We start from the raw sequence: 21,935 nt of genomic DNA on the forward strand, positions 1-21,935 counted from the left end.
TTCATGTAATGTAATCGGACCAAATAAGAAATGTTTCATGGATAATTTTTCAAGGCACTATACACTAAAAACACAGATTAATCAAACATTTTGGGGGCTGATATGCACCAAATGAATCTATCCTTTCAAAGCTGCTTCAAAAATGAGTCTATTTCTATTTCCAACAGCCTGCACCAGACTCTTGGGAGCCTCTGTGTAGTAGTTATCTCATTGGTCAGAGTGTCTTCAGGCAGAGGGACGAGTCCATCTGGTGCCGGACGCACTCAGAGAGAGATTCAGACACTTTATTAGTGTCTGCTTTCCTCCACCTCCTTTGACATTGCATTACTTTTTACATGTTCCCAATCCTGCTGACACGAGACCCAAGGCTGTTGTAAATGATTGAATTCCAAATGCGTGGGTGGTTGCATTTGTGTGTGCAACACTGATGGAGAGAGGGGGACGGGGAGGGTGGCACCGAAACCATCTGCACGCAGGGAGCATTTATTGTTATGTGTGTGCGCTTCTATGAGAGATCTTTCAGTCGGCATGTGGGGGCTGAAAAGGCGACACATCAGGGCTCTTGATGGAAATTAGAGCTCTCAAAAGAAATCATTTTCTCCCCTGGTGGCAATATATATCACCCAAGTTCAAGGTAGAGCAAGTTTCCATGGTTACTGTCTGAAGGTACAGGGAATTTTTATTTTACTTTGTCACTAAAAACACGGAGTAACACCAGTAATCTAGCATCAGAATTAACAATGGAGTCCCACCTCCACAGCCTTGTCCTAAGTGCTTGCTGACGTGCGCCTTTCAGCGGTCACAATCTTTCCCAGCATGACACGGAGGACGTCTGAGTGAAGCAAAAAGCGGAGGAACAATGTACTGCGGTACGCGTGTGTTAAGAACTCACGGGTTATCTAGCAGCAAGACAATGGGGTTCAGCTCTTTCCTGGGTCTGTAATAAGCTCTGAGAGGAACTATGAAGTTATAGAGGCCGTTCCCCGCAGTCTCAGCTGACACAATGATGAGCTTGTTCTTGAAGCCGTAAGCCTTTGCGTCCTCAAAGCTGTTGTGCATGCAGCCCTGCAAAAGGAGTGGAACACAGAGCGGCATTTTAGGTATGTTTTTATGATGTGAAGGACAGAGAGAGACGAGAGAGAATGATTGAGGCGGCCTGTAATTGAGTGACTAAGTTGAAGGAAAAGCGACTGCCCACCTGGTCTAGTCGTAGGCAGCAAAATGGTGCTTTTTCAGCCAACAGATGGCATAAGGTGGGCGAGCTCCCAATGTACGGCGAGTTGGGAGGATAACCTTTAACATACCTGAAAACAGATCCAGGAGGAATGAATGATGCACTTTGTCAAATAAAAGATATGCTGTAATGTACTTCATTTTCAAAAAAACTCAACCTATGACTGCAGAAGACTAAGAAAAACATATGTGATATGTAAAAAAATTGCATTTCGTTACATTTTTATATTAGCTATAACATAATGCTAAAGATGCTAGCCCTGGTTAAGTGCAGTTTGAATGTTTAAAGCTGTAAGATTGTTTTTCCTGTTCAAAAAGATCAGCATCCATTAGACTTGCATAGTCAATTATCCTAAAACAATAAACAATAATAATATAAATCAAGTATCCCACCCTGTTTATACGTTTTATTTCTTTGCAAAAAATCCAATATACATTATTTCCTTTATAATTATACCCTATAAAAGGAGAGATGGATGGTATCAGGTTATAGTAAAAAAAAAGAAGCAAATTTCCACCTGCAATTACTGGACAAATTTATGAAATCAAGTATGCCAGTATTACACCAATGTTCTCCCACCAATGCTACTAATAGTGCATGTAATAAAATATTAAGTCAGACAGAAGATACTAGGGTAGGACAATACAAGAACAGTTGTTATAGGCTGCAGGAGACAGAGTAGGGCAAAGTTTCACCTGCTACCAGAACAACAACCCTACAGCCAAAGCAGCAATTAAATGTCTTAAATCAAAACCTGTTAGTCTATGAGAATGACCCAGAAAAACTCCAGATCCAATCAATAATCTGTGTCGAGACTTGAAAATTGCAGTTCAAGCACTTTCCATCCAGTCTGTTTGAGCTATGTTGCAAAGTTAAATCATTGACTAGATGTACAAAGCTGGCAGAGGCACAACACAAATGACTTGTGGTTGTAATTAGGGCAAAAGTGATGTGATAACGTACTGACACAGAAAATCTGAAAAAAAGATCCTACCACACTTTACTGACTTTTATTTGCAAGAGGTTTTAAAACTTTATCACTTCACTTGAAAAAAGTATGTTACCTATTTTTGACCAGAAACGTACTTAAGCTGTCAGTAAAATGTAGCAAAAGGGCAACAGGAAGTTGCTTGCCTGCAACAACTTCCTATCGCAGACAAAAATCATATGGACCAAAGTGTCTTTCAGAACTTGAACTCTCTACATTTCTGCTCTAAGCTGTTGTCTCATAATGTAAATCTAAATGTTTCATAATAATTACTGTCTAAGGAAAATATTGCAAAGCAGAAAAAGTAATAATCCCAACTTTAAACAAAAACTTAAAGTACGCAGTGTATCCTAGCGTAGCATTTTTTGGTCTCAACCCTTAAATTCATCCAGTTCGCCCATTTGATACAAAAAGTATATTTGAAAATAAAAAAATGAACTAAATTTGAAGAGCTCTTTAACAATTTCTACTTTCACTTTTACATCAGATTAAAGCTTGTTTTGTAAATCTGATTTTGTTCATTATATGTAAGGTTTGGGAGTCACTGGGAAAAACGAAAACCTTACTCAGTGGACGAGCTTCCCTTTTCATCTGTAAAAACAGTGTCGTCTTCTGACTGATCGCTCAGGAGGTCACACGGCAGGATTGCGGCAGAGTCGGCAATTTCTTGGACTGGTGCGATACTGGGTCGGCGGCTGCCTGTCCCATTCACAGTGGGCGGGACCAGTTTGCCCCCTGGAATGTTGGGTGGACTTGTATTCTGAAGATCTATGGCAACAGTTCCTGCAAACACAAGCATTGTGCCTCAGACCTCACTGCATGGATTACCTTCACTTATCCAAACGTTTGTACTTTAATGCCATAAAACATGCAAGTATCTCCCACCCATGCTTGCAATGATGCTGTGCACAGGAAGCTGTGAGGGCCCGTCATAAATTCCTCCAGCAGGACGGCCCTTCCGCTCCTCCTGGTTGAAGATGAAGGCAGAGTTCTCCTCTTTGGTGATGTTGATGTAGTAGCAGGTGTCTGTGGCAGCCATGATGTGGTGTGGACCAGGGTTCAGCAGGATGCTCTTGTTCTCCTCCCTTTTTATCCCAATCAGACACACCCCATACCTGGAGACCACAAATCCACAGTTTATGAAGAAGAGAAGACATTTATTACAATAACACCTGCAAAGCATTGCAAATATATGGCAACAAGTGAGCAGATGTATGTGGAAAGCAGGATGATGATCTAGATTGGTTGCGAAATCAGCCTAAAGGAAAGTGATGCTCGGGGTGTCTGCTTGGAAATCTTGGTTCACATCACCCTGGTGAATAAAAGCTTGACTAGAGCCACCTACATAGATACAGACAAGTTTTCATGCCTACAATATTCCCTGATCTTCCTGCTGGCAGATTTAGATTTCCTATCATTCTGACAAAATTCATTTGAAGAGAAAACAATTCCTCATTTTCAGCCACAAAGTCTCAGTCTAATTAGCTGTCCCTGTCATGTTCCATGAGAGTCAAATAAAAAACAATTAACCCAAACAAAATCTATAAAACCTCAACTTGCCAGCCTGCTGAGGGGGACGTTATAGCTTACACGTCAACTCACTTCTTGTGAGCATGGAACGAGGCATACGTGAAGCTTTTGCCATTGTACTCTCCAAAGAACTTGCTGTCGCACAGTCGGATGTGGTAGACCTCGTTGCCGGAGCAACATCCATACATCCTCTGCCACTGCTCCGGAGACTGCTGTCCTTCTCTGCAATTAATTCAGAGAAAATAGGGATGGATCCATAAGCCAAACATCTTCTCCATCAAATACACTGACAGAGAAGACATGGTTTAAACCCCTGTGATAAAAAGAAACGATCAACAGCAAAAACCCATTTTTTATTTGGTTGATCTATCTTTGTCAGCTTGTTCGCCTTTTTTTTATTAACTCAACCACCACTAATAATGTAATGAGGCTAAAAGTGGTGGGTCAAAGTTAAAGTGACTTTCAAACTGAGTTACCTTCCCTGACTTCATCCATCCTATTGTAGAAAACAGAATTACATACCTAACTAAGAATACTCCGATTGATCCATCAGCCAATTATTTGAGTAGACTGTCTTTTTTTTTTTAATTGGCATCAGCCACACATGAGTGTGCACTGAAACATCTGGGAAGGACTGTGTTTTCAAACTTAAAACTATCCACTAATGTAAAATTTTAATTAGGAAATTTTATCTTTGGGTTAGGGTTAGGGGTTAGGATTAGGGTTATCTGTTTCTGCTGTACATGTGTATGTCTGTAGAGACTCACTGCATCAGCCAGCGACACTTCTGCTGTGAGTCTATATGCTGTGAAAAATCATTTGCCTCTGGAGAGCTTTTCAAACTGCCTTATAAAAAAACTCTTGGCAAATATATATAAATATATCCAACAAAGAACAGAAAAAAAAAGAAACAGCGATATAGAGTGCTGCTGTTCTCTCTTGTGCTGAATTTTTTTTCATGTCCTGCTGTGTTGCACAGTACCCAATATTTTTCTTCTGTGCTCTGGCTTTTCCTTTGCTCCTTGGAGCTTTTATCAAACATCAGTGGACGTGAACATGTGAAGAAGTTGAACTTTTCAGTCATACGGGGGAGAAATAAAATGGCTCATCGGAGATGACCTACCGTCCGCGGGAGGTGTGAACTAGGAGTGTGACCAAGGTGGAAGTGGCAGGACACACACAGTTGAGAGCCAACATGGCGTACTTGAATTCCTCCTCACACACAACTTGATCTAGAATTGGATGACATGTTGCAGGTGTGTAACAATGATAAACTAATATGGCTGTGGAGTGAAAAATGTACAATGGTATGCAAAAATATTCATGTCCTTTTAACTTTTCCACACGTTATGTCACAATTTAATTATGATCAGAGTAATGTTCACTTTTGTGAGAAAATAATTGACATAGTCTGACACATCAATTATGAGCAATTATTTCTGACTTTTAAAAATATAATTTTTTTTTTACATATCAGAAATTATCTGACAGCTTTATAGCTTATGTACTCTGGAGAGTCGAATTGTTAATGGAAGTCCTGAACTCTTCTTGCTTCCAGATGCGTTGACAGCTGTTTCTGTCAGAAATGAGGAGTAGCCGCCTTCAGCAATGACAGTTAATGCAAATGAAACTGCAGCTCTTTGAGTAATACCATTTCCTGATTTGGCATAATTCACTTTGCTTCCTTGCAAGTAACAAACCTCTATAAGATGCACAATTCTCAGTCTGATTAGTCTGTTGAGTAAGGTGAGTTTTTCTAATGGTAAGTGTAAAATTATCACACCACAAAGTTAAATTAGGAGGGTTGAATACAAACATGGACTGTACACCATGTTCCAAAGTATTATGCAAGTGATATTTTCTCAGATTTTCTAAAATGGTCAATGCAAATGATGGTCAGTATAATTTTCAAGTCATGAACCATTGCAGTATAAATCAAATTTTACTGAACAAAGTTCCCCATGAGAACAGTATTTTTTTCAAAAATAAAAAAACTCAAAATACACTCTCCCCTTTTATGCCCACAGCAGCCAATGACACAGTGGTATTCCTTGCAGCATTCATTGTCATGCATGGAGATGATTTTGCTACTTAAGGTTCAGCTCTTCTTTTTGAACCATGAAACAAAGTGATCAGTCAGAAAGTCCATCTACTTTGCTGAGGTCATTTTCACACCTTCAGTGACTCTGAAGGGGCCGACCAATGATTCTCTCTCCATGATTTCCACCAAAAACATGACTCCACCACCTCCTTGCTGACGTCACAGCCGTGTTGGGATGTGGTGGCCATCCACCACCAATTCACTTCTGCGTCTATCTGGATCATCCAGGCCAGATGTTCACTGATGACAGCAGTCATCAGTGAACAAGTCTGTTTGAAAATTAATCTTCATGTACGGCTGGGCCCACTGTGACCATTTCTGCTTCTGAGCTCTGGTTAGGGGCCAAATAGTAGGTTCATGCACTGCAACCCTCTGAAGGATCCTCCACCTTCAGGTTCCAGAGGCACCAGCAGCTTCAAATAACTGTTTGCTGCTTTGTAAGAAAAATGTAATCTTTATGACACTCAAATCCAACTTGCATAATAATTTGGAACACGGTGTAAAAACTATTTAGGTGACCTCTGAGTTCTTAGCTGAACAGAACTGTATTTAGGGTCATCAAAGAAATGGGGTTGAGTACTAATACATGCCTGTCTTTTGAGATTTTTATTTGTAAAGTGTAATTTTTCTTTGCTTCCACTTTAAGTTTACAAACTGAAAAAAGGGGCATAATAACTTTTCCAAGAGACTGTACGTTAATATGTATTTTTAAGAGTCTAATTTTTAGCTTTTTATACAAGTGATGGTCAGAAAGTTTTTAAAAAAAAGTCTCACCTGCAAATTTAACATGAAACTTATTTTCAGGTTTGAGTATCTGGACATAAAGAGGACAGTTTGGAGCAAAGTCTTTCACAGCCCAAGCTCTGAGGATGGTCTGGTGGTCCTAAAAGAAAATATTGCACATTTTTTTACTAGACTGTTTTCATGAAATATAACTTTTTAAAAAAAGGTTAGAGCAGGGTACAATAGCTACAATTTATCCTACCGCGGCCATGCGATCAACCTCGTTGCGACTGCTCAGAATGAAACAAGCCTCTGCGTCGTCCATTCTGCAGCATTTTGATAAAGACATGAAAAGAACTTTACAGAAATAAGTCAGTCGTCAAAAAAATAAGACTTTTGCCACACAATATTCACATAAAACTTTACTGATTCAATATTCCATTTTGCATTGGCTGTGTATAAGCAGACACACAAACAAGCTGACATGTGTTGTATATTGAATGTTCAGCGGCTGTAGAACTGTTTTTGCATACGATTAACACAGCCAGAGGAGTGCAGAATGCAAAACAAGTGTGGGAGGATTTGAAAAACTGCCAGATGAGGGATGTAAGCATGACACACACCCAGTCCTTTGCTTCTAATTGCTCTGGTAAAACCCTGACAAATGTATACAGTGGAGCTGTATAATACGCTCCCGTTAAAGCAGTCGTTTTGAATGATGTACCTGGTGCAGTGCTGTAAATAACTCTGTTACGATTAATCTTGACAAAGAAACGGTAACGTTACAGAGCCACATTAAGCCATATACGTCTGTAGCTACCATTACCGCAGAAAAGACCTAAACTGAGTGTAATGATCTGCAAAATCAGATCATTTATGGCCGGCTGAAGCTCTGCAAAGAAAATCCGAAAGCGGTTTACAATCTTGTGTTTACTTGAACAGGATTCCACAGATGAAGTTTGATGCTGCAGAAAGAAATTTGGCTAGATGTGCTTTTATCCCTCTTTATTCATTCTTTTCTCCAAGTGTCATTTATCAAACCTCCAGGATAAAAATATGACAAAAATAACGTTAACCTTTTTGAGGAGTCATTTTACCAGTCAAGTCATAAAGCTTTAAAGAACAATTACAGTGTTGTCATTGTATTAAGCCACACAATAGCTCTGACAAGCTTTTATCTGAGAAATGGAATGATAGAATAAGCTAGGTGATATCTAAAATGATTTGCCATGTAATAAAACAATGGTTTTTATGTGCTTTAGCCGTCCTTTTGAATAGTTCAAACACAATTAATCTTAAAACCTTTGAGATAAAAGAACCTTCTCAATTTGTTTGAACTCAACCACTGCAGCAGACCAACAGGCTTAGTAATAGATGAACTTTGACCTCCCTTTCCTCCCCTTTGCCTCTGTCCCACATGGTACGTGAGAAACTAAGACACATCAGACTCTACACCTGAAGCGAAGTGTGGAGAAGGCAAAACAGGCAGGAACCTGAACAAAAATAAAATTGCACACTAATAAATAAGAACAATGTTTAATCATTTCAACTTTTGATAATCCAGCAGACAGAGTACCAGCCCAGAGCAGAGATGTCCTGATCTTGGATCCTTGGATTGGATCGTGGTGCCACTTAAGATTTTTTTCAGAATGATCAGTATCAGAGTCACTGACAAAACTCAGCTTTTAATAGTTGCTGGTCCAATCTTTCAATATTTAAAACATCATAGCTGTTTTTCATTTTCATGGCTTGCAAAACTATTAAGGGCCATGAACGCTATTTTAGTGAACTCCACATCCCTTTTGCCTGCACTCGGGTTCTCCATTCAGATCATTTTTATCTCACATTTTATCAAAAAGGGTAGGGAATCCAAAATTTAGAAAATGTATAGTTATAGCTGGAAGGTTACCCAAATGTGAAAAATCAGCAACATATACGTGGTACAAAAAAAGAGCTGGGAGTCGTAATATCTTAAAGTTAGCACAACCAGGGAATTTATTGGCCAACCAAAATGTTCGCACACCTACATTACATATCTTTTGATATTTGTTTGTATCTGTTCTGTGTTTTCATGACAAAGCGTTATTACGTTGCAGCTGTTAGAATCCGTCCACACTTTTCAGAAGGTGCCACTTACTTTGCACGGAGCAGATCCTGGTCTTTGAGGACCGACCCTTGCAGGTAGATGACCCTCTGAGACCACAGGGGAATCTGCAGCACTCTTCGCACCTGAAGGTCCATTTCACTCGGGCACAGGATCACCACATAGTAGTCCTTAAAGATTTTCAAAGAATCGTGAGATTGCCTGCACGGCAGAGCATTAGGTACGTACACGGATGCTAGTGGGCACCTGCAGTCTGGGGTGTGCGTAGAATTCATTGAGAAAGTCCATGAGCAGGTCTATTTTAAGTGCACTGACACATAAAACTACATGCTTCTCTGTCTGAGCTCTGTGGCGGCTGTAGTTCCCTCCAGACTTCTGTCTCTCCATCCACAGGTAGATCAGCTCCTCAAACTGGCAAAACAACATGTAGATTTCTATGTAAAATAAAATAAATTTTAAAAAAGCACTTGCATACAGCATAAAAAGTTCAAAACCTGCTTACCTGGAGAGGAAGCACCACCAGAGCCACACAAATCATGATGACGACCAGCAGCTGAGAAGGCCAGATGCGTGGAGTCACGTCTCCAAAGCCGACGGTGGAGAAGGTGACAATGCAGAAGTAGAAGGAATTGAAGAGGGAGAGGTTCTGACCCGCTCGCTCCAGGTGCTGAATCCCACATGTGCTGTGACAAACAGGTGACAGCAGGTGAGAAAGTTAACTCAAATACTCAAGGAAGGATTTACGAAGTTGTATAGTGCACTCTGCACATGTTTTGCAGTCACTACTTGCTTTATTTCTGCCACAGATTCACCAGGAAGATTTTATTACTACTGCAAAAAGATAAAATCTTACCAAGTATTTTTGGTTCAATTTCAAGTGCAAGTATCTACACTTCAAATAAGACTAAGCTAACTTATAAGTAACTTTTCACCAAGATGCAAGAGCATGTCTTACGTAAATAGCTTCTTAAAATTGATGAAAAAGTATGAGTAATATTACAGATTATTTCACTTATAACATGGGAAATATCTGTTGTTTTAAGTAAAATAATCTGCCAGTGAGACTAGTACTTTCTTTATCAATTCTAAGGAATTTACTCAAACCAAGCTCCCATATTTTGCTGAAAAGTTACTTGTAAGTTAGTTTGGTCTTATTCCAAATATAGATGCTTGCCCTTAAGACAGAGAAAAAAAAAGAGTCTCTTCATAGAGAGCTCCAGGTGCTGCTCTGACAAATATCTCTCAACAAAATCAAGAACATGTGACTGGAATCACATTTAGTGTTATTTTAAATGAACAAATCAAGTGAATGTTTTCAATGCAACTGATTTTTAAAGAACATGAAATGTTTTGACTTTGATTCAATGAAAACACAGATACATCTGAGGTGAAAATAGATTACAACAACCAAAAAGAAGGGAGATTCATATGTGTGCTAACCTCAAAAACAAGTCTTCATTCCAGAGTTATTTTTTTTAAGCTAGGTTGACTAACTTCTGTTTGTGAAACTCTATCACTTGAAAAGGTTCATAGTAATAAGGTTTAGTACAGCGGGTCACTTTATCCCTTCATTAAAATAATCACAAGTTTCACCAGAAAGCCTTTTTTTTCCCCATACAAACTTCATATTACAGTAAAAAAGTAACTTTAGCTAAATAATTTTTGCTAATCCTAATTAGCCTAAACAGCAAACTCATTTAGTATTGGCTAAAAAGAAATGGTTGAGTGTCTTCTATACAGTGTACTTAAGTGATCTTTGACCTTGTAGTGGAAAAATTAAAGTAAGGTCACACCTGCTAGTTGTATTGCTATATGTTTATTCTACGTTCCAGTATATTCCCACCAAGTTAAACTATTTTGGTTACATGTACAAGGTTGGACGTTGTTTTTCAAAGCTGCATGGGAACCACTCTGTTTCCCATGCTTAGGATCCCTTATCCCTTTGTATAAAACTCATGTGTTGTCTCTGCCTGGCAGAGCTTTTCATCCAGAACTGCTTCATTACTGATTGTCCTACAAGCTCTCTGTATTGTGCACAATATATGAATAAACCTGATAGAGTGATTTTACCTGAACAGTGCTTGGAAATAGTATTTCTTCCACGACAACCTTTACATGCAAAGTTATGTTTTTAGATTTCCTGTTTGAAGTTAGACTTTGTAAGAGCAGCTCTTCACTGAAAGTGAACTTAGTTTTCTCAGACTATACAGCTAAACACCAGCATGTTAGTGAATGTAATGGATGCTGGCAGCTTTATTTAATGTTTATAGAACATCACAGTAGCTCTCTAGCTGCTCTACGCATTACACAGCTATTAAATAGCGACTTGAAAATTAATCACATCATGCTGCAAAGAGAAAACGCATTATGGGTTTAGTGGTGATTTCCTGGAAAATCTGAAGGCAAAGAGCTGCACCATGTAAACATGTTCAGTTTGTTCGGTAATAATGTAACATTAGAATATTGCTTGAGGAAACTTTCTTTCTCCCCAACTGACCCACAGTCAGTCAATAAAATGACACAAGCTCAAAAACTTGATTTTTTACCCAATTGTTTTTTTCTCTCTCTCATTTCTTTCTTTGGTATGTCATTCATTTTTGTTGTTTACTTCACATTCTGGATCCTCATTCTATATTTCCAACAGCGCGCGCTAAAAAAGCCTTACCCAGTGAAGACGAGGCACAGCAGGGTGCAGATGAGAACGATGACCTGGTTGAACATGGCCGAGTTTGTCCTCTGGATCGCTCTGTGGACATCATTCTGCAACACAATGAACAACATCAGAGGAAGAACTGGTACCGTATCTGACTATCTTATGTAAGTAATCCACGCTACAGGGAAAAATCCTCGTGTTTCATTTCTCACTATACACACAAGTCAGTAGGAGTAAGAGAAAGGATCTGTTACTTGTGAATTAGCGTGAGCATGAAGGGAAAACATTGCAGTAAAACGCCGATCCTCTTAGCTAAACAGTCATCATCTGACACATTTAAGAATATGGATTCCACTCACAATCATGTTCTCTAACGCACACTTAGCCAGCCAGCAGTTGAGAAATACAGGAATGAAGATGTCCTTTATTGAAGGCCAGAAGATCTAAAAAGATAGTTTAACAGTTTAACAAGACAGATTTCTTGTGCAATAAAAACAACACATTTGAATAATTCCCAATTTTTCTACTTTGATTACAACACTTTTCCTTTGCTGAGGCTAAAATACACAATTTTCTGACTGCAATTAGACTTCTACTTGAACAAAGATGCATATATATATATTTTTTACATGTTTCTATAAGTTATTATTGGTGATGACAATCAATCATAATTGGTGATAATCAATGATGACATCACCAATATCATCATTGATTATGGTGAAGTTGGAAGGACTCTTTGCCATCACCCTAATGTTTAATCGCTTCCTTAGATTCTCCATCAGATTCAAGTCGAGACATTAATATTTCTTCTAGTCATAGAAAAATGTTGGCCAAATTAAAATAATACAGCTAAACTTTAATCTTTCAGGAATCAGAATAAGCTTGGGCTTAATTATGACCTATTTCCATAACCAATGTTAAAATTAATGTCTTGTGTTAAAATTTAGGACAAGAAAATATTTTTTAAATGTTGAATGTCAGGGCGTTGACATAAATGATTGTCTGTAGGCAAGATGCAGTGAGCCTTGCTAATCCCAGACACTTTTCTTGCTTATTCATAGTGATAAATATCTATACAGACAATGACTCATTAAAGCAGACAACTAACAGCAGTGATACCCTCTGACAGGATAGATAATGAGTATTTTAGGAATAGCAAAACGTCTTACTGTAATAATGAAAGGAACTGTGTTGATCATCTCCAGAAGAAAGGAAACCTGAAATATCTGCTCCCAAATGTTCCCCTAGATAAAAGAAAAATAAATAATAAATAAATAAAACATGCACAAGCACTTTCAGTTTTTCATCTGCAACCACACAAAGGAGTGTGAGTCACAGCACAGATTCAAGTTTTTTTTCTCCCATCACAGTCTGTCATCCTCATCAACCACTTACTTCCTCACCTCAACCAGATCCTGTAATTAGCACAGATCCTTACTGTTGCTGTGACAAATGACTGGGGCTAATTGCACCACTTACAGATTGTCAGTCTTCTGCTGTGAAAGCGATTAATTGTACAGAATGCCTTAATCATGCAGGACCGCCGAGTGTGTTTTTATTCAGTTGCGTCTCTAGCTCACCTTGTAGCTCAGATACATAAGCAACATGGTCTCCAGGAAACTGATGATGGCCACGATCACCTGAGCAAAGCAAAGAATAAACATAACTGGTAAATTCATAACAACAGCGACAACATGTTAGATACAAGCACTGAGCAGGTAGAACGCTCTTTGCTCTTGATTTTGTTGTGACTCACTTGAATGGCCCAGACAGGAGCTTTCCTCTCCACCCAGAAGATCAAGTCCCTAACAAAGAGAGAGAGTGCAGCATCCTCCATGTTTACATTCAGAACTCAAAATAACAAGGTCTGAGTTAAATAAAAGATTAAACTTTTATTCAACCCCCAACACTCTTTGGCATCCCTTTGCAAAGATGTGCAAAAACAGCTTCAAAGTTTAGAATGTCCTCACATTTCAGCATCTAAGAAGATTCTCAATGACTTTGCATCTCTAAAGCATGATATATCCTCTACCAAGCCTACCAATAGTAATCCTTTACTACATATCAATTACACAAGAACCCACCTGGAGAGTCTATTACTTTCCACTGTGACACATCGGATCAAACCAAGCCATTTCAGTAAATGGAGTATTTAGCAAAACCTGTTTATGACAGCAGAACAGCAACTATTTTTTTCTGCAATGCCTCCCAAACTTCATCGCCATGTAGATATACTCGAATGGTTGTTATGGAGACTTTCTGACCACAAGATTCCACTTATTGCTGCAATATTCTAGCAGAAAACTTTGAAGTTATTTTTATTTTTACTTTCCATACTCTGCTGCTTTGTGTGCGTGGTGACAAAATAATTTGGGTTCTCATCCGATCTCGTTTGCTAGAGTTCTACTGTAGTTGTGTTAAACTAGAATTTTTCTGATAGGGGCAAGTTTAGGTCATTAGTTATTTCTCTCTAGTTATTTCTAGACATGAATCTTACCACACATGTTCTTTACCTGAATGTTCCTTATTCTTTCCAGTTTTAAAGAATGGCTATGAAAATCAGTGTCATATTATATGAAGTGAAAGGAAACAGAAAAGTAAAATGGGTGAAGTACTACTTCCTATGTTACAAACTTTCTTAATGTGGGATTTTGTTTTGTACTTCAAAATAAGGGCATTTACAGTTTTTACAGACCTTTGCCAGGGCTGCCAAAAAGCATAGCTGACACTTTATCAGAAAATAAAATACATTGTACCAAATTAATCAATAAAATAACTGCTAAACATTTGATAGCAGAGGTAATCTCACCAATTAATTTCTCTGTCCTGCACTGATCCATTCCACTGGCAGTCGACACTGCAACGCAACGATGACGGTCATGAAAAGAAATTAAAACAAAATGGAAGCAGAAGCTGAGGAGGGCATGTAAGATCTGTACTTTGGTACTTTAGTGAGGCAAATGCACCAGTTTCATAAATGTCACCTAAAGTCAAATTCTTCAACATTCTTTAGTTAAAATGTAATTTTTGTAAAGTTGTTGCATACAGGATTTAAGCGACTTTCAAAATTGTTTTAATAGCTTCTTGCTTATATTTTTGAAAGAGGCTTGCCTCCACATGTGCTTCCTCCGGGTAAAAAAATTACTATTATTGAAAACATCAATCGTTTAGCAAACAAAGTGAGGTAACTTAAGTTCCAGTATCAAAAAAAAAAATGCTAGTTTACAGGCTTCCCTGTGACATGAAAGTAAACTACTGTTGTTGAAATGCATTTAATCATTATTTAACAATAATGTGACCTTTCCTTTGTTATATTGACCCCCAAGCCACTTAGTTCAGTCACGTCTTTGCACTTCATTATCATTTAAATCACATTATTCTCTTTTTGCTGGCACTGAATTTCATAAAGTATGCAAATAGAGAGAAATGCGTGTGTTATTATTGCATTTAACCCAACTATGACCCATCTCTTGGTATGAACTAACCATTTGTTGCCATTTGGAGCGTTTTGTTGCACTGAGCTGTGGCTGCCGCCTGTGCCCTGACCGGGTCTGTCCGTCATCACTCTGATGATGTACAGCAGACATGTTAGCAGCTTCAGGCAGAAGTTGAACACACGAATCCTGAGGCCTGAAGACGAGAGAAAAATCAGAGCAGTTTCTCCTCGCTGCAGCTTCTACAAATGCTCGCAGTTGAACAGTTCTAGCCCAAAATGGTCAATTTTAATGCACTAAGAAACATTTCAGGCACATTAAAAGACGCCCCGCTGCACGACCCACTTACTTGATCTTTGGTTTTTGATGAAAAAAAGCTTCAGACGCTCCTTGAAGGTGTTTTCATTCACATAAAACTCCACCTGCACCCTAACAGGAAACAACAGTGACAACTGTCAGATGAGAATCGGCTAAAAACAAAAAAAAAATGCAATGCACATGGATGGTTTTACTAAACAGAGATGGGAAAACAGCTTGCATATTCATCCTGCTGCTTTTCTAATCATCTTGCCTTAGGAGAGTTAGGTTATTATCCGTGTCTTATTTTCTTCCCAATTAAAAGGCGGGGTAACTGCAGATCATGCAATTTGAAATAAGCCATCAAAGAGCAGCTGTTGCAGCTCAGAGGAAGGATATAGCCTGAAGGAAATTAAAAAGAAAAGAAAAAAAAGACTAATTGTTTTATTATGCAACCACTTACTTTGTCAAGACTTCTTGAGTCAAGAGAACATTATTCGTTTTGCTTAAATCAGAAACTATAACCAGTTTTGCTTAGATAGTCGTTCAAAACAAAATCAACATCTACAAATGTAATAAAATTGCAATTTCTTTACTCCAGTATTTAAATATATTCTTATAATATATAGTTGACAAAAACAGTGCTTCTTAAAAGTATTGGGATTTGATGTGAAAGGCAAATATAAATAAAGTGCTTATATGGACAAGAAGGAAATTACAGGTTCCTGCTATTGGCTCACAGTGGTGATGAAGTGTAATACAATAAGGTACAAATATTCATTTGCCCCTGTTAGTGTCATCTTCACTAATAATCTCACCTGATAAGCCCAAGTAGAGATGGAATTAGGTTAAATTTGCATTATTATTATGAATGTTATTTTTGTACATTTCACTTATATTTTTACATTTCTTTGCGTTTGTTATTTTCCGGCTGTAAAACAAAATTTTCCCTGTGAATGATAAAGTTTATTTTTATCTTTAAAGCATGTATGGTTTTTAAGCTGTTTTGCAAATTAATGTATGCAAATTGTAGCAAGCATTTACATAATGGATCCCTCTACCCACATCCATCCATCCATTTTCCGTTCACCCTTTGTCCCTAATGGGGTCGGGAGGGTTGCTGGTGCCCATCTCCAGCTACGTTCCGGGCGAGAGGCGGGGTACACCCTGGACAGGTCGCCAGTCTGTCGCAGGGCAACACAGAGACATACAGGACAAACAACCATGCACACACACACTCACACCTAGGGAGAATTTAGAGAAACCAATTGACCTGACAGTCATGTTTTTGGACTGTGGGAGGAAGCCGGAGTACCCGGAGAGAACCCACGCATGCACAGGGAGAACATGCAAACTCCATGCAGAAAGACCCCGGCCGGGAATCGAACCCAGGACCTTCTTGCTGCAAGGCAACAGTGCTACCAACTGCGCCACTGTGCAGCCCTACCCACATCCAGTGGCTGCAATTGCACCTGCAATTTTTTGTGCATATTTTTTTTTTTCCGGATTTTTCTTTGCAATATGGAGACAGTAACTGAAAATAAATGTTAAAGTCCTGCCACAAACTTTGAATTGGATATAGATCAGAGATATTCTGACTAGGCTAGTATAAAGAATTTATATGATTTAATATAGACCATTCCATTGTATGTATGACGGTATACTTACGGTCTAAATCTAACGCTAAATTTCCTAAAAAGTGAGATGTCAAATCCCTAAAAATTTAATTGTTGCCAAAGACATAAATACTAAATTAATGTATGCTTCTGCATCATTCTGCCTTCCTTTTCACAAGTATGTGCCACGTTGCGTTGCCCTGTCATATGTCATAAGAGCCACATGGCCGTGCATCTCAGAAACAAAAGATGAATTCTAACAGAATTAATAAATAATCTCTTAGGAGAGAATTTGTGTGAGGGGAAAAGGCAAAGTGCAAACCTAAGAGATTAAAAGTGATTTAGAAGTGTGTGGGCGTGTGTGTGTGGGCGTGTGTGTCTATGCAGATTCTGCTACTAATCTAAAGTTTGAGCTTAAAATGACTGTCATGGACAGGGAGAATAATGCTGCAGTGTTGACTTGAAGGTTAAACTCTACTTAAGAGTGCAGAAAAAGTCCAACAAAGAGTGAAGGAGTAAATGAACATGTGAAAAGAGCAAAACCACCTCGACTGAAATGAGCAGAAACCCAGGGAGACAGAGAGCTGCTGAGAGTCCTACACATTGATCTCTGTCTGTCTCATTCCTCTGCCCACACATGTGCACATGTACGGAATGCCCCTTTATTAGCTCCCATTCCAATTATGAAGCTGAACTGGCCCTGACATCAATCACGCTGTGGAGTCACTTCAGTGTTTCAGGGGAAAATCACTAAAACAGAGAAGCTTACAGACATGGCCATTAATAAACCAAGATCTACTTCATGTTTAGCTTGTCAGTTAACCAGCTAGTCAAACGAAATACAACAAATGAATAATATTAAATGATTTTATTTTTTTTTATTGACTGGATTTCAAAAGAAATACAAGGAGAGCTTGAATAAAGGTATTCTGGGATCATGCAGGAAACTGAAAATGAACAAATGAGTGAATAATAATGGGAACATATGACCAGAACAGTAAATATGGTTTAATTAAAAATCTGCCTTTTTATTTTTACATAGCCAATAGAGTACCCAGACCTGAATCCTTTACTAAACTTGTTAGGTAAGTTGAAGTGACTCTGGAAAAGGTCAGTGATCCATCTTGCGGTTTGCTCCAACCTTGTAAAATGTTGCAGGAAAAGTAACATTTTAAATGTTGTGCAGAATATTGACAGCAGGGGCATCAATAGTAATGCTATTAGTGAAAACGATGGTTTCTCAACATGAAGTTTCCCTCCTCTCAATAAAAATCTTCTAGTTAAGGCTGGATTTTTCTTAAATTGTCAAGGTGGGGATATGGTTTCGCAATAAAAGATTAATTTATTTTGAGCCTTTTTATAACATCTTTACGAGGGTTGCAAATACACTAAATGTGGCTGGCACGGTTTATTTCAGCTTATGGGATAAAGTTGATATAATTATCCTGCAGCAACAATTACACCAATACTGAGCTGCAGCGCTAATTGCAGTGGGCATGTTAACGAACAAGATAAATAGATTCACTTAAGGTTATGAGTCATAGCAACACATAAGCATCTGGAAAGTTAAGCTCATTCTAACGGATTTTGAGCACAAACTTGTTAATCATATTTTTTTGTTTTCATTATTCCTTAACGACGAAACCCACAAGCAGCTGTGTAATCTATCTCACCTGGGCAGTGAAATGCCCAGGTGGACACCCCACGGTGTCAGTCCACAGAGCTCACCTCCACTATTTTTTATGACATCAAACGTCCTACCTCTGGCCAGCGTCACTACCGAGAACGTCCGACCTCCAAATTCCCACAGACGGACTGATCCAGGTGTGGACGATGGTTTCTGAGTCCATCCCGTAGGGACACCTGCTGCTGCGTCGTGCAGAAAGTCTAAACTCCTGCTCTAAGCCTTGTTGACTAATGCACTCCCATGCAGATCTGTAGTAACATAGCTCGTCTCTGCTGGAAAATGATCACTGTTGAGCTTTTTGAGGGGAAAAAAACACACACACACACGCATTTTGCCCGCACCCCCCCCCCCCCCCCCCCCCCATACACACACACACACACACACACTGATTACAGCTACAGGGAGAGAATTTCATCTGCGCTGCATTTGATCATTTTTATTTTGCGGAATGGGAATATTTTTAGAGTTGTATACAGTCTTTTCCCGCCCAGCTTGTGTGCGAACCTGTTGCCACAGCAACACTACCATGATGGGAATAACCGTATGTGATGGTGCTGCAGCATGGACTTCTCCAACAACACTGCAGCACCTGGAGAAAACTGTAATCATTAGCAGTGAAACGCTGAAGGATAAAGAGAGACGCTTGTGTATGTTTGATCGGATTGTGTGCAAACTGCGATGGCATGTTGATTATTCCAACTTGGCCAATAAAATTCAGAAACCCATTCTTTATAATTTCATTTTATGTGTTTTTTATGCATTTGTCTTGCTAATGATAATAAAATTAAGGTCAATATCATCATCATCATCATTATTATTATTATTATTATTATTATTATATATGTTGTTGTAAATCTATATTTCCTCATTGACTTTCTTTTTGGGGTTTTGTTCTGCCAATAACAGAAAGGACGCAAAGTGCTTGGCTGCGCTGTTGATTTGTGGCTCTTCAAGCTCTAATGATGTGAATGGTTTGGCGAGAAATGACACCTGCAGAACCTGAAAAAGATCAAAGAATCAACGAACAAGACGGCTTCTGTCTAATTTCTCCCCGTATTTTTCTTTCCGTCTCCACCGAATAGGGGAGGGTGGGAAGTCTGAAACGCTAATTTATAGATGACCTCCTCCATGAGTCAGTGCTTTTGAAAACACCGGATGAGGCCACTCCACTTGAACCTCCTCTCGCCCACACAGGTACATCCATTTAACGTGGCTTTTCAGGTTACATGTGGGCACTTCGCACTGTCCTGTGACTTGTGCCGGCAAAATATGTGACATTTTCCGTAACTATATTTAGATCCGAGAGGCTTCCCCTTAGTAACAGGATAATTAAAGCATTAAAGATGCGGGAAAAAACTGAAGCGCTGCCATTAAGAATGGCGTTTTAATGTTTCTCTTTGTATGGATTGACATGTTTTTGTGCAGCATGCCTTCACCTTTAAGAAAGGAACATTTAAACGATCCCTGTTAAGATGTGACCAGTGACATTTGTTTACTGATGACCATTGCAAATATAACCTGAAGCATCATTCAGCTCCTACAACATTATCGACTGGGGGAGGGAGACAGGTTCCTTGTAAGGGCCAGAGCTGAAAAACGATAATGAGACCTTGCACTGTGGTCTTCTTTATCAAAAAGAAAATTATTCCTGCAAGGACAGCCAGGTTAAAGATCACCTTGGAATAAAAACTCAGATCAGAGGTGGTTTTCACTTAACATTGAGAGCAATCTACTCTGAAGGCTTTTTTTTTTCTATCGCCACATGCAAAATTGCATTTAGTTGTTGCTATACTCCTAAATATTTGCTGAATATTCAAGCTTTCTAAAGACACCTCAAACAGGTACATCATTTTCACTGCTGCACTTTTCATCTTTTCAGATGTAAAATATGTAATAAAGCCAGAACTGCAAGTAGTATTTTATTCATCTCTTTTTCTGTTTTTATAGCTTGGAATATTTGTTGAAGCCTATCTAAAACATTTAGTATCTCGGGTAGGTCGGCCAGCAGGATGGTGTCATGGGAAATAGCTACCAGTGAACCATCAACAATAAAAGGAAAGTAAAATACACTCATCAGTGGGACTGAGAGCTCATCAGCTGTATTGATTCAACCGATCATCCATTCATTTAGCCAGTGACTCATGTGAAGCCGATTCATAACCAGGTGACTGATGGTGGAGCTTTGTCATCGTCTCTGTCACAAATATCTGGAAAAAATACTTTTTGTTGAGCTGAAATCCATTTTCATCCCCAACAATTACTTCATCATCACCAAACCTGCTTTCAGTTGATAGAATTGCAAAAAAGGTTTTTCCAAATATCAAGTGATTATTTATTGCAGAGCATATGAACATTGACCCGCTCTGCTCCTTTTCCTGACATCCAGCCCGATGTCATTATCAATGAGGATAAACAGTGGGTTTGTTTGACCCTGAATGCTTTTCCTCAACCCCCTTATGTTGTGTTTTGGTATTAGCAATGGTTTACTAATAGTTTTTCTGTATTTGAACTACATTTCTTCTAGTGGAGTTAAGATAGAAACATCGACTCCTGTTTCTGCTATTTTTTTTAAATATCCTTTCTTGTGTGTTTTTTATTTTAAACTTAACTTGTTTTACATTTCAAACCTGATGCTATCATTGGTCCTCCAACATTATTTTCTTCCACAATGTTCCCAATTTGGTCAGTTAACTTAAAAAAAGACACATTCTTGAATGAAACTTTGTAACCCTTACTATTACAACAACTCTCTTGTTGGGGCCCAGATATCCTGTCAGACAATAAGGTGTCATAATTCTTGTTTTTTTTTTTTTTAGAAATTCAAGTAACAACGTGACGCTATAACTTTTCTCTAAAGATTAATGACATGTGTTATTCCTCCCCCTGCGACAGACTGGCGACCTGTCCGGGGTGTACCCCGCCTCCCGCCTGGAACGTAGCTGGAGATGGGCACCAGCAACCCTCCCGACCCCATTAGGGACAAGGGTGAACAGACAATGGATGGATGGATGGATGGATGTTATTCCTCCATTTTAGCTGGAAAAAGCGATCTGTCGCTGATTATTACAATGCCAATTATTTTTGCCATAAAATAACTGAATTAAAATACACAGTTTTGATTCTATCATCTTTGAAAGAATTATAGATTGCCTGGTCAGAAACAACAAGGCAGACATATGGGGGAAAATATGACAAAAAGACAACTAAATATAACGTATTGCAATATGAAATGCCATCGCTTCTAGCTTTAAATACAAGAAAAAGGAAAAAAACTTTAGTCAAATGCATTAGTTTAGGTACATTCTTCAATTTCAGCACCATGGTCAGCACATGAAGCATCACCCAAACCTCAGTTCTAGATCTAAATTACCTACAATATGGATTGAATGAAATACACAACTGTTTAAGACTGCAAGAAATAGACCGGTTGAAAGAGAACAACTAAAGTAAAGAAGTTAATGTGCGGCCTTAAATGTCACCGCCATGGACAACATCAGAGACACCACCCACACTTTAAGGCACTAACACGTGAATGCAGTACATTTCAAAATATACTTTTGATTGCTAA

The 21,935-nt window shown here is 38.7% G+C and overlaps 1 protein-coding gene across 4 annotated transcripts in view; it reads right to left on the reverse strand.

Annotated features, from left to right (window-relative positions):
- The window catches only part of kcnt1a (potassium sodium-activated channel subfamily T member 1a), a 32,255-nt gene that overhangs the window by 7,246 nt on the left and 3,074 nt on the right, over nt 1–21,935 (reverse strand). For 3 of the 4 annotated variants that reach the window (XR_003596688.1, XM_028026540.1, XM_028026541.1), the window contains 19 exons: nt 15,117–15,196; nt 14,819–14,963; nt 14,143–14,190; nt 13,090–13,138; nt 12,914–12,973; nt 12,503–12,577; nt 11,693–11,776; nt 11,346–11,440; nt 9,183–9,363; nt 8,927–9,091; nt 8,714–8,850; nt 6,839–6,902; nt 6,628–6,736; nt 4,876–4,984; nt 3,825–3,974; nt 3,108–3,337; nt 2,789–3,005; nt 1,199–1,304; nt 893–1,065 (listed from right to left, as the gene is read on the reverse strand). Coding sequence is in view for 3 of the 4 variants with exons in the window: in XM_028026540.1 (XP_027882341.1) it covers nt 893–1,065; nt 1,199–1,304; nt 2,789–3,005; nt 3,108–3,337; nt 3,825–3,974; nt 4,876–4,984; nt 6,628–6,736; nt 6,839–6,902; nt 8,714–8,850; nt 8,927–9,091; nt 9,183–9,363; nt 11,346–11,440; nt 11,693–11,776; nt 12,503–12,577; nt 12,914–12,973; nt 13,090–13,138; nt 14,143–14,190; nt 14,819–14,963; nt 15,117–15,196 (2,277 nt within the window). In the remaining variant the exon portion in view is untranslated. Of the gene's footprint in view, nt 1–892; nt 1,066–1,198; nt 1,305–2,788; nt 3,006–3,107; nt 3,338–3,824; nt 3,975–4,875; nt 4,985–6,627; nt 6,737–6,838; nt 6,903–8,713; nt 8,851–8,926; nt 9,092–9,182; nt 9,364–11,345; nt 11,441–11,692; nt 11,777–12,502; nt 12,578–12,913; nt 12,974–13,089; nt 13,139–14,142; nt 14,191–14,818; nt 14,964–15,116; nt 15,197–18,441; nt 18,729–21,935 lie in introns of those variants that run through there. The other variant, XM_028026542.1, reaches the window with a different exon arrangement.

The sequence above is a fragment of the Xiphophorus couchianus genome, chromosome 8 (assembly GCF_001444195.1).
Source record: "Xiphophorus couchianus chromosome 8, X_couchianus-1.0, whole genome shotgun sequence".
Lineage (NCBI taxonomy): Eukaryota > Metazoa > Chordata > Actinopteri > Cyprinodontiformes > Poeciliidae > Xiphophorus > Xiphophorus couchianus.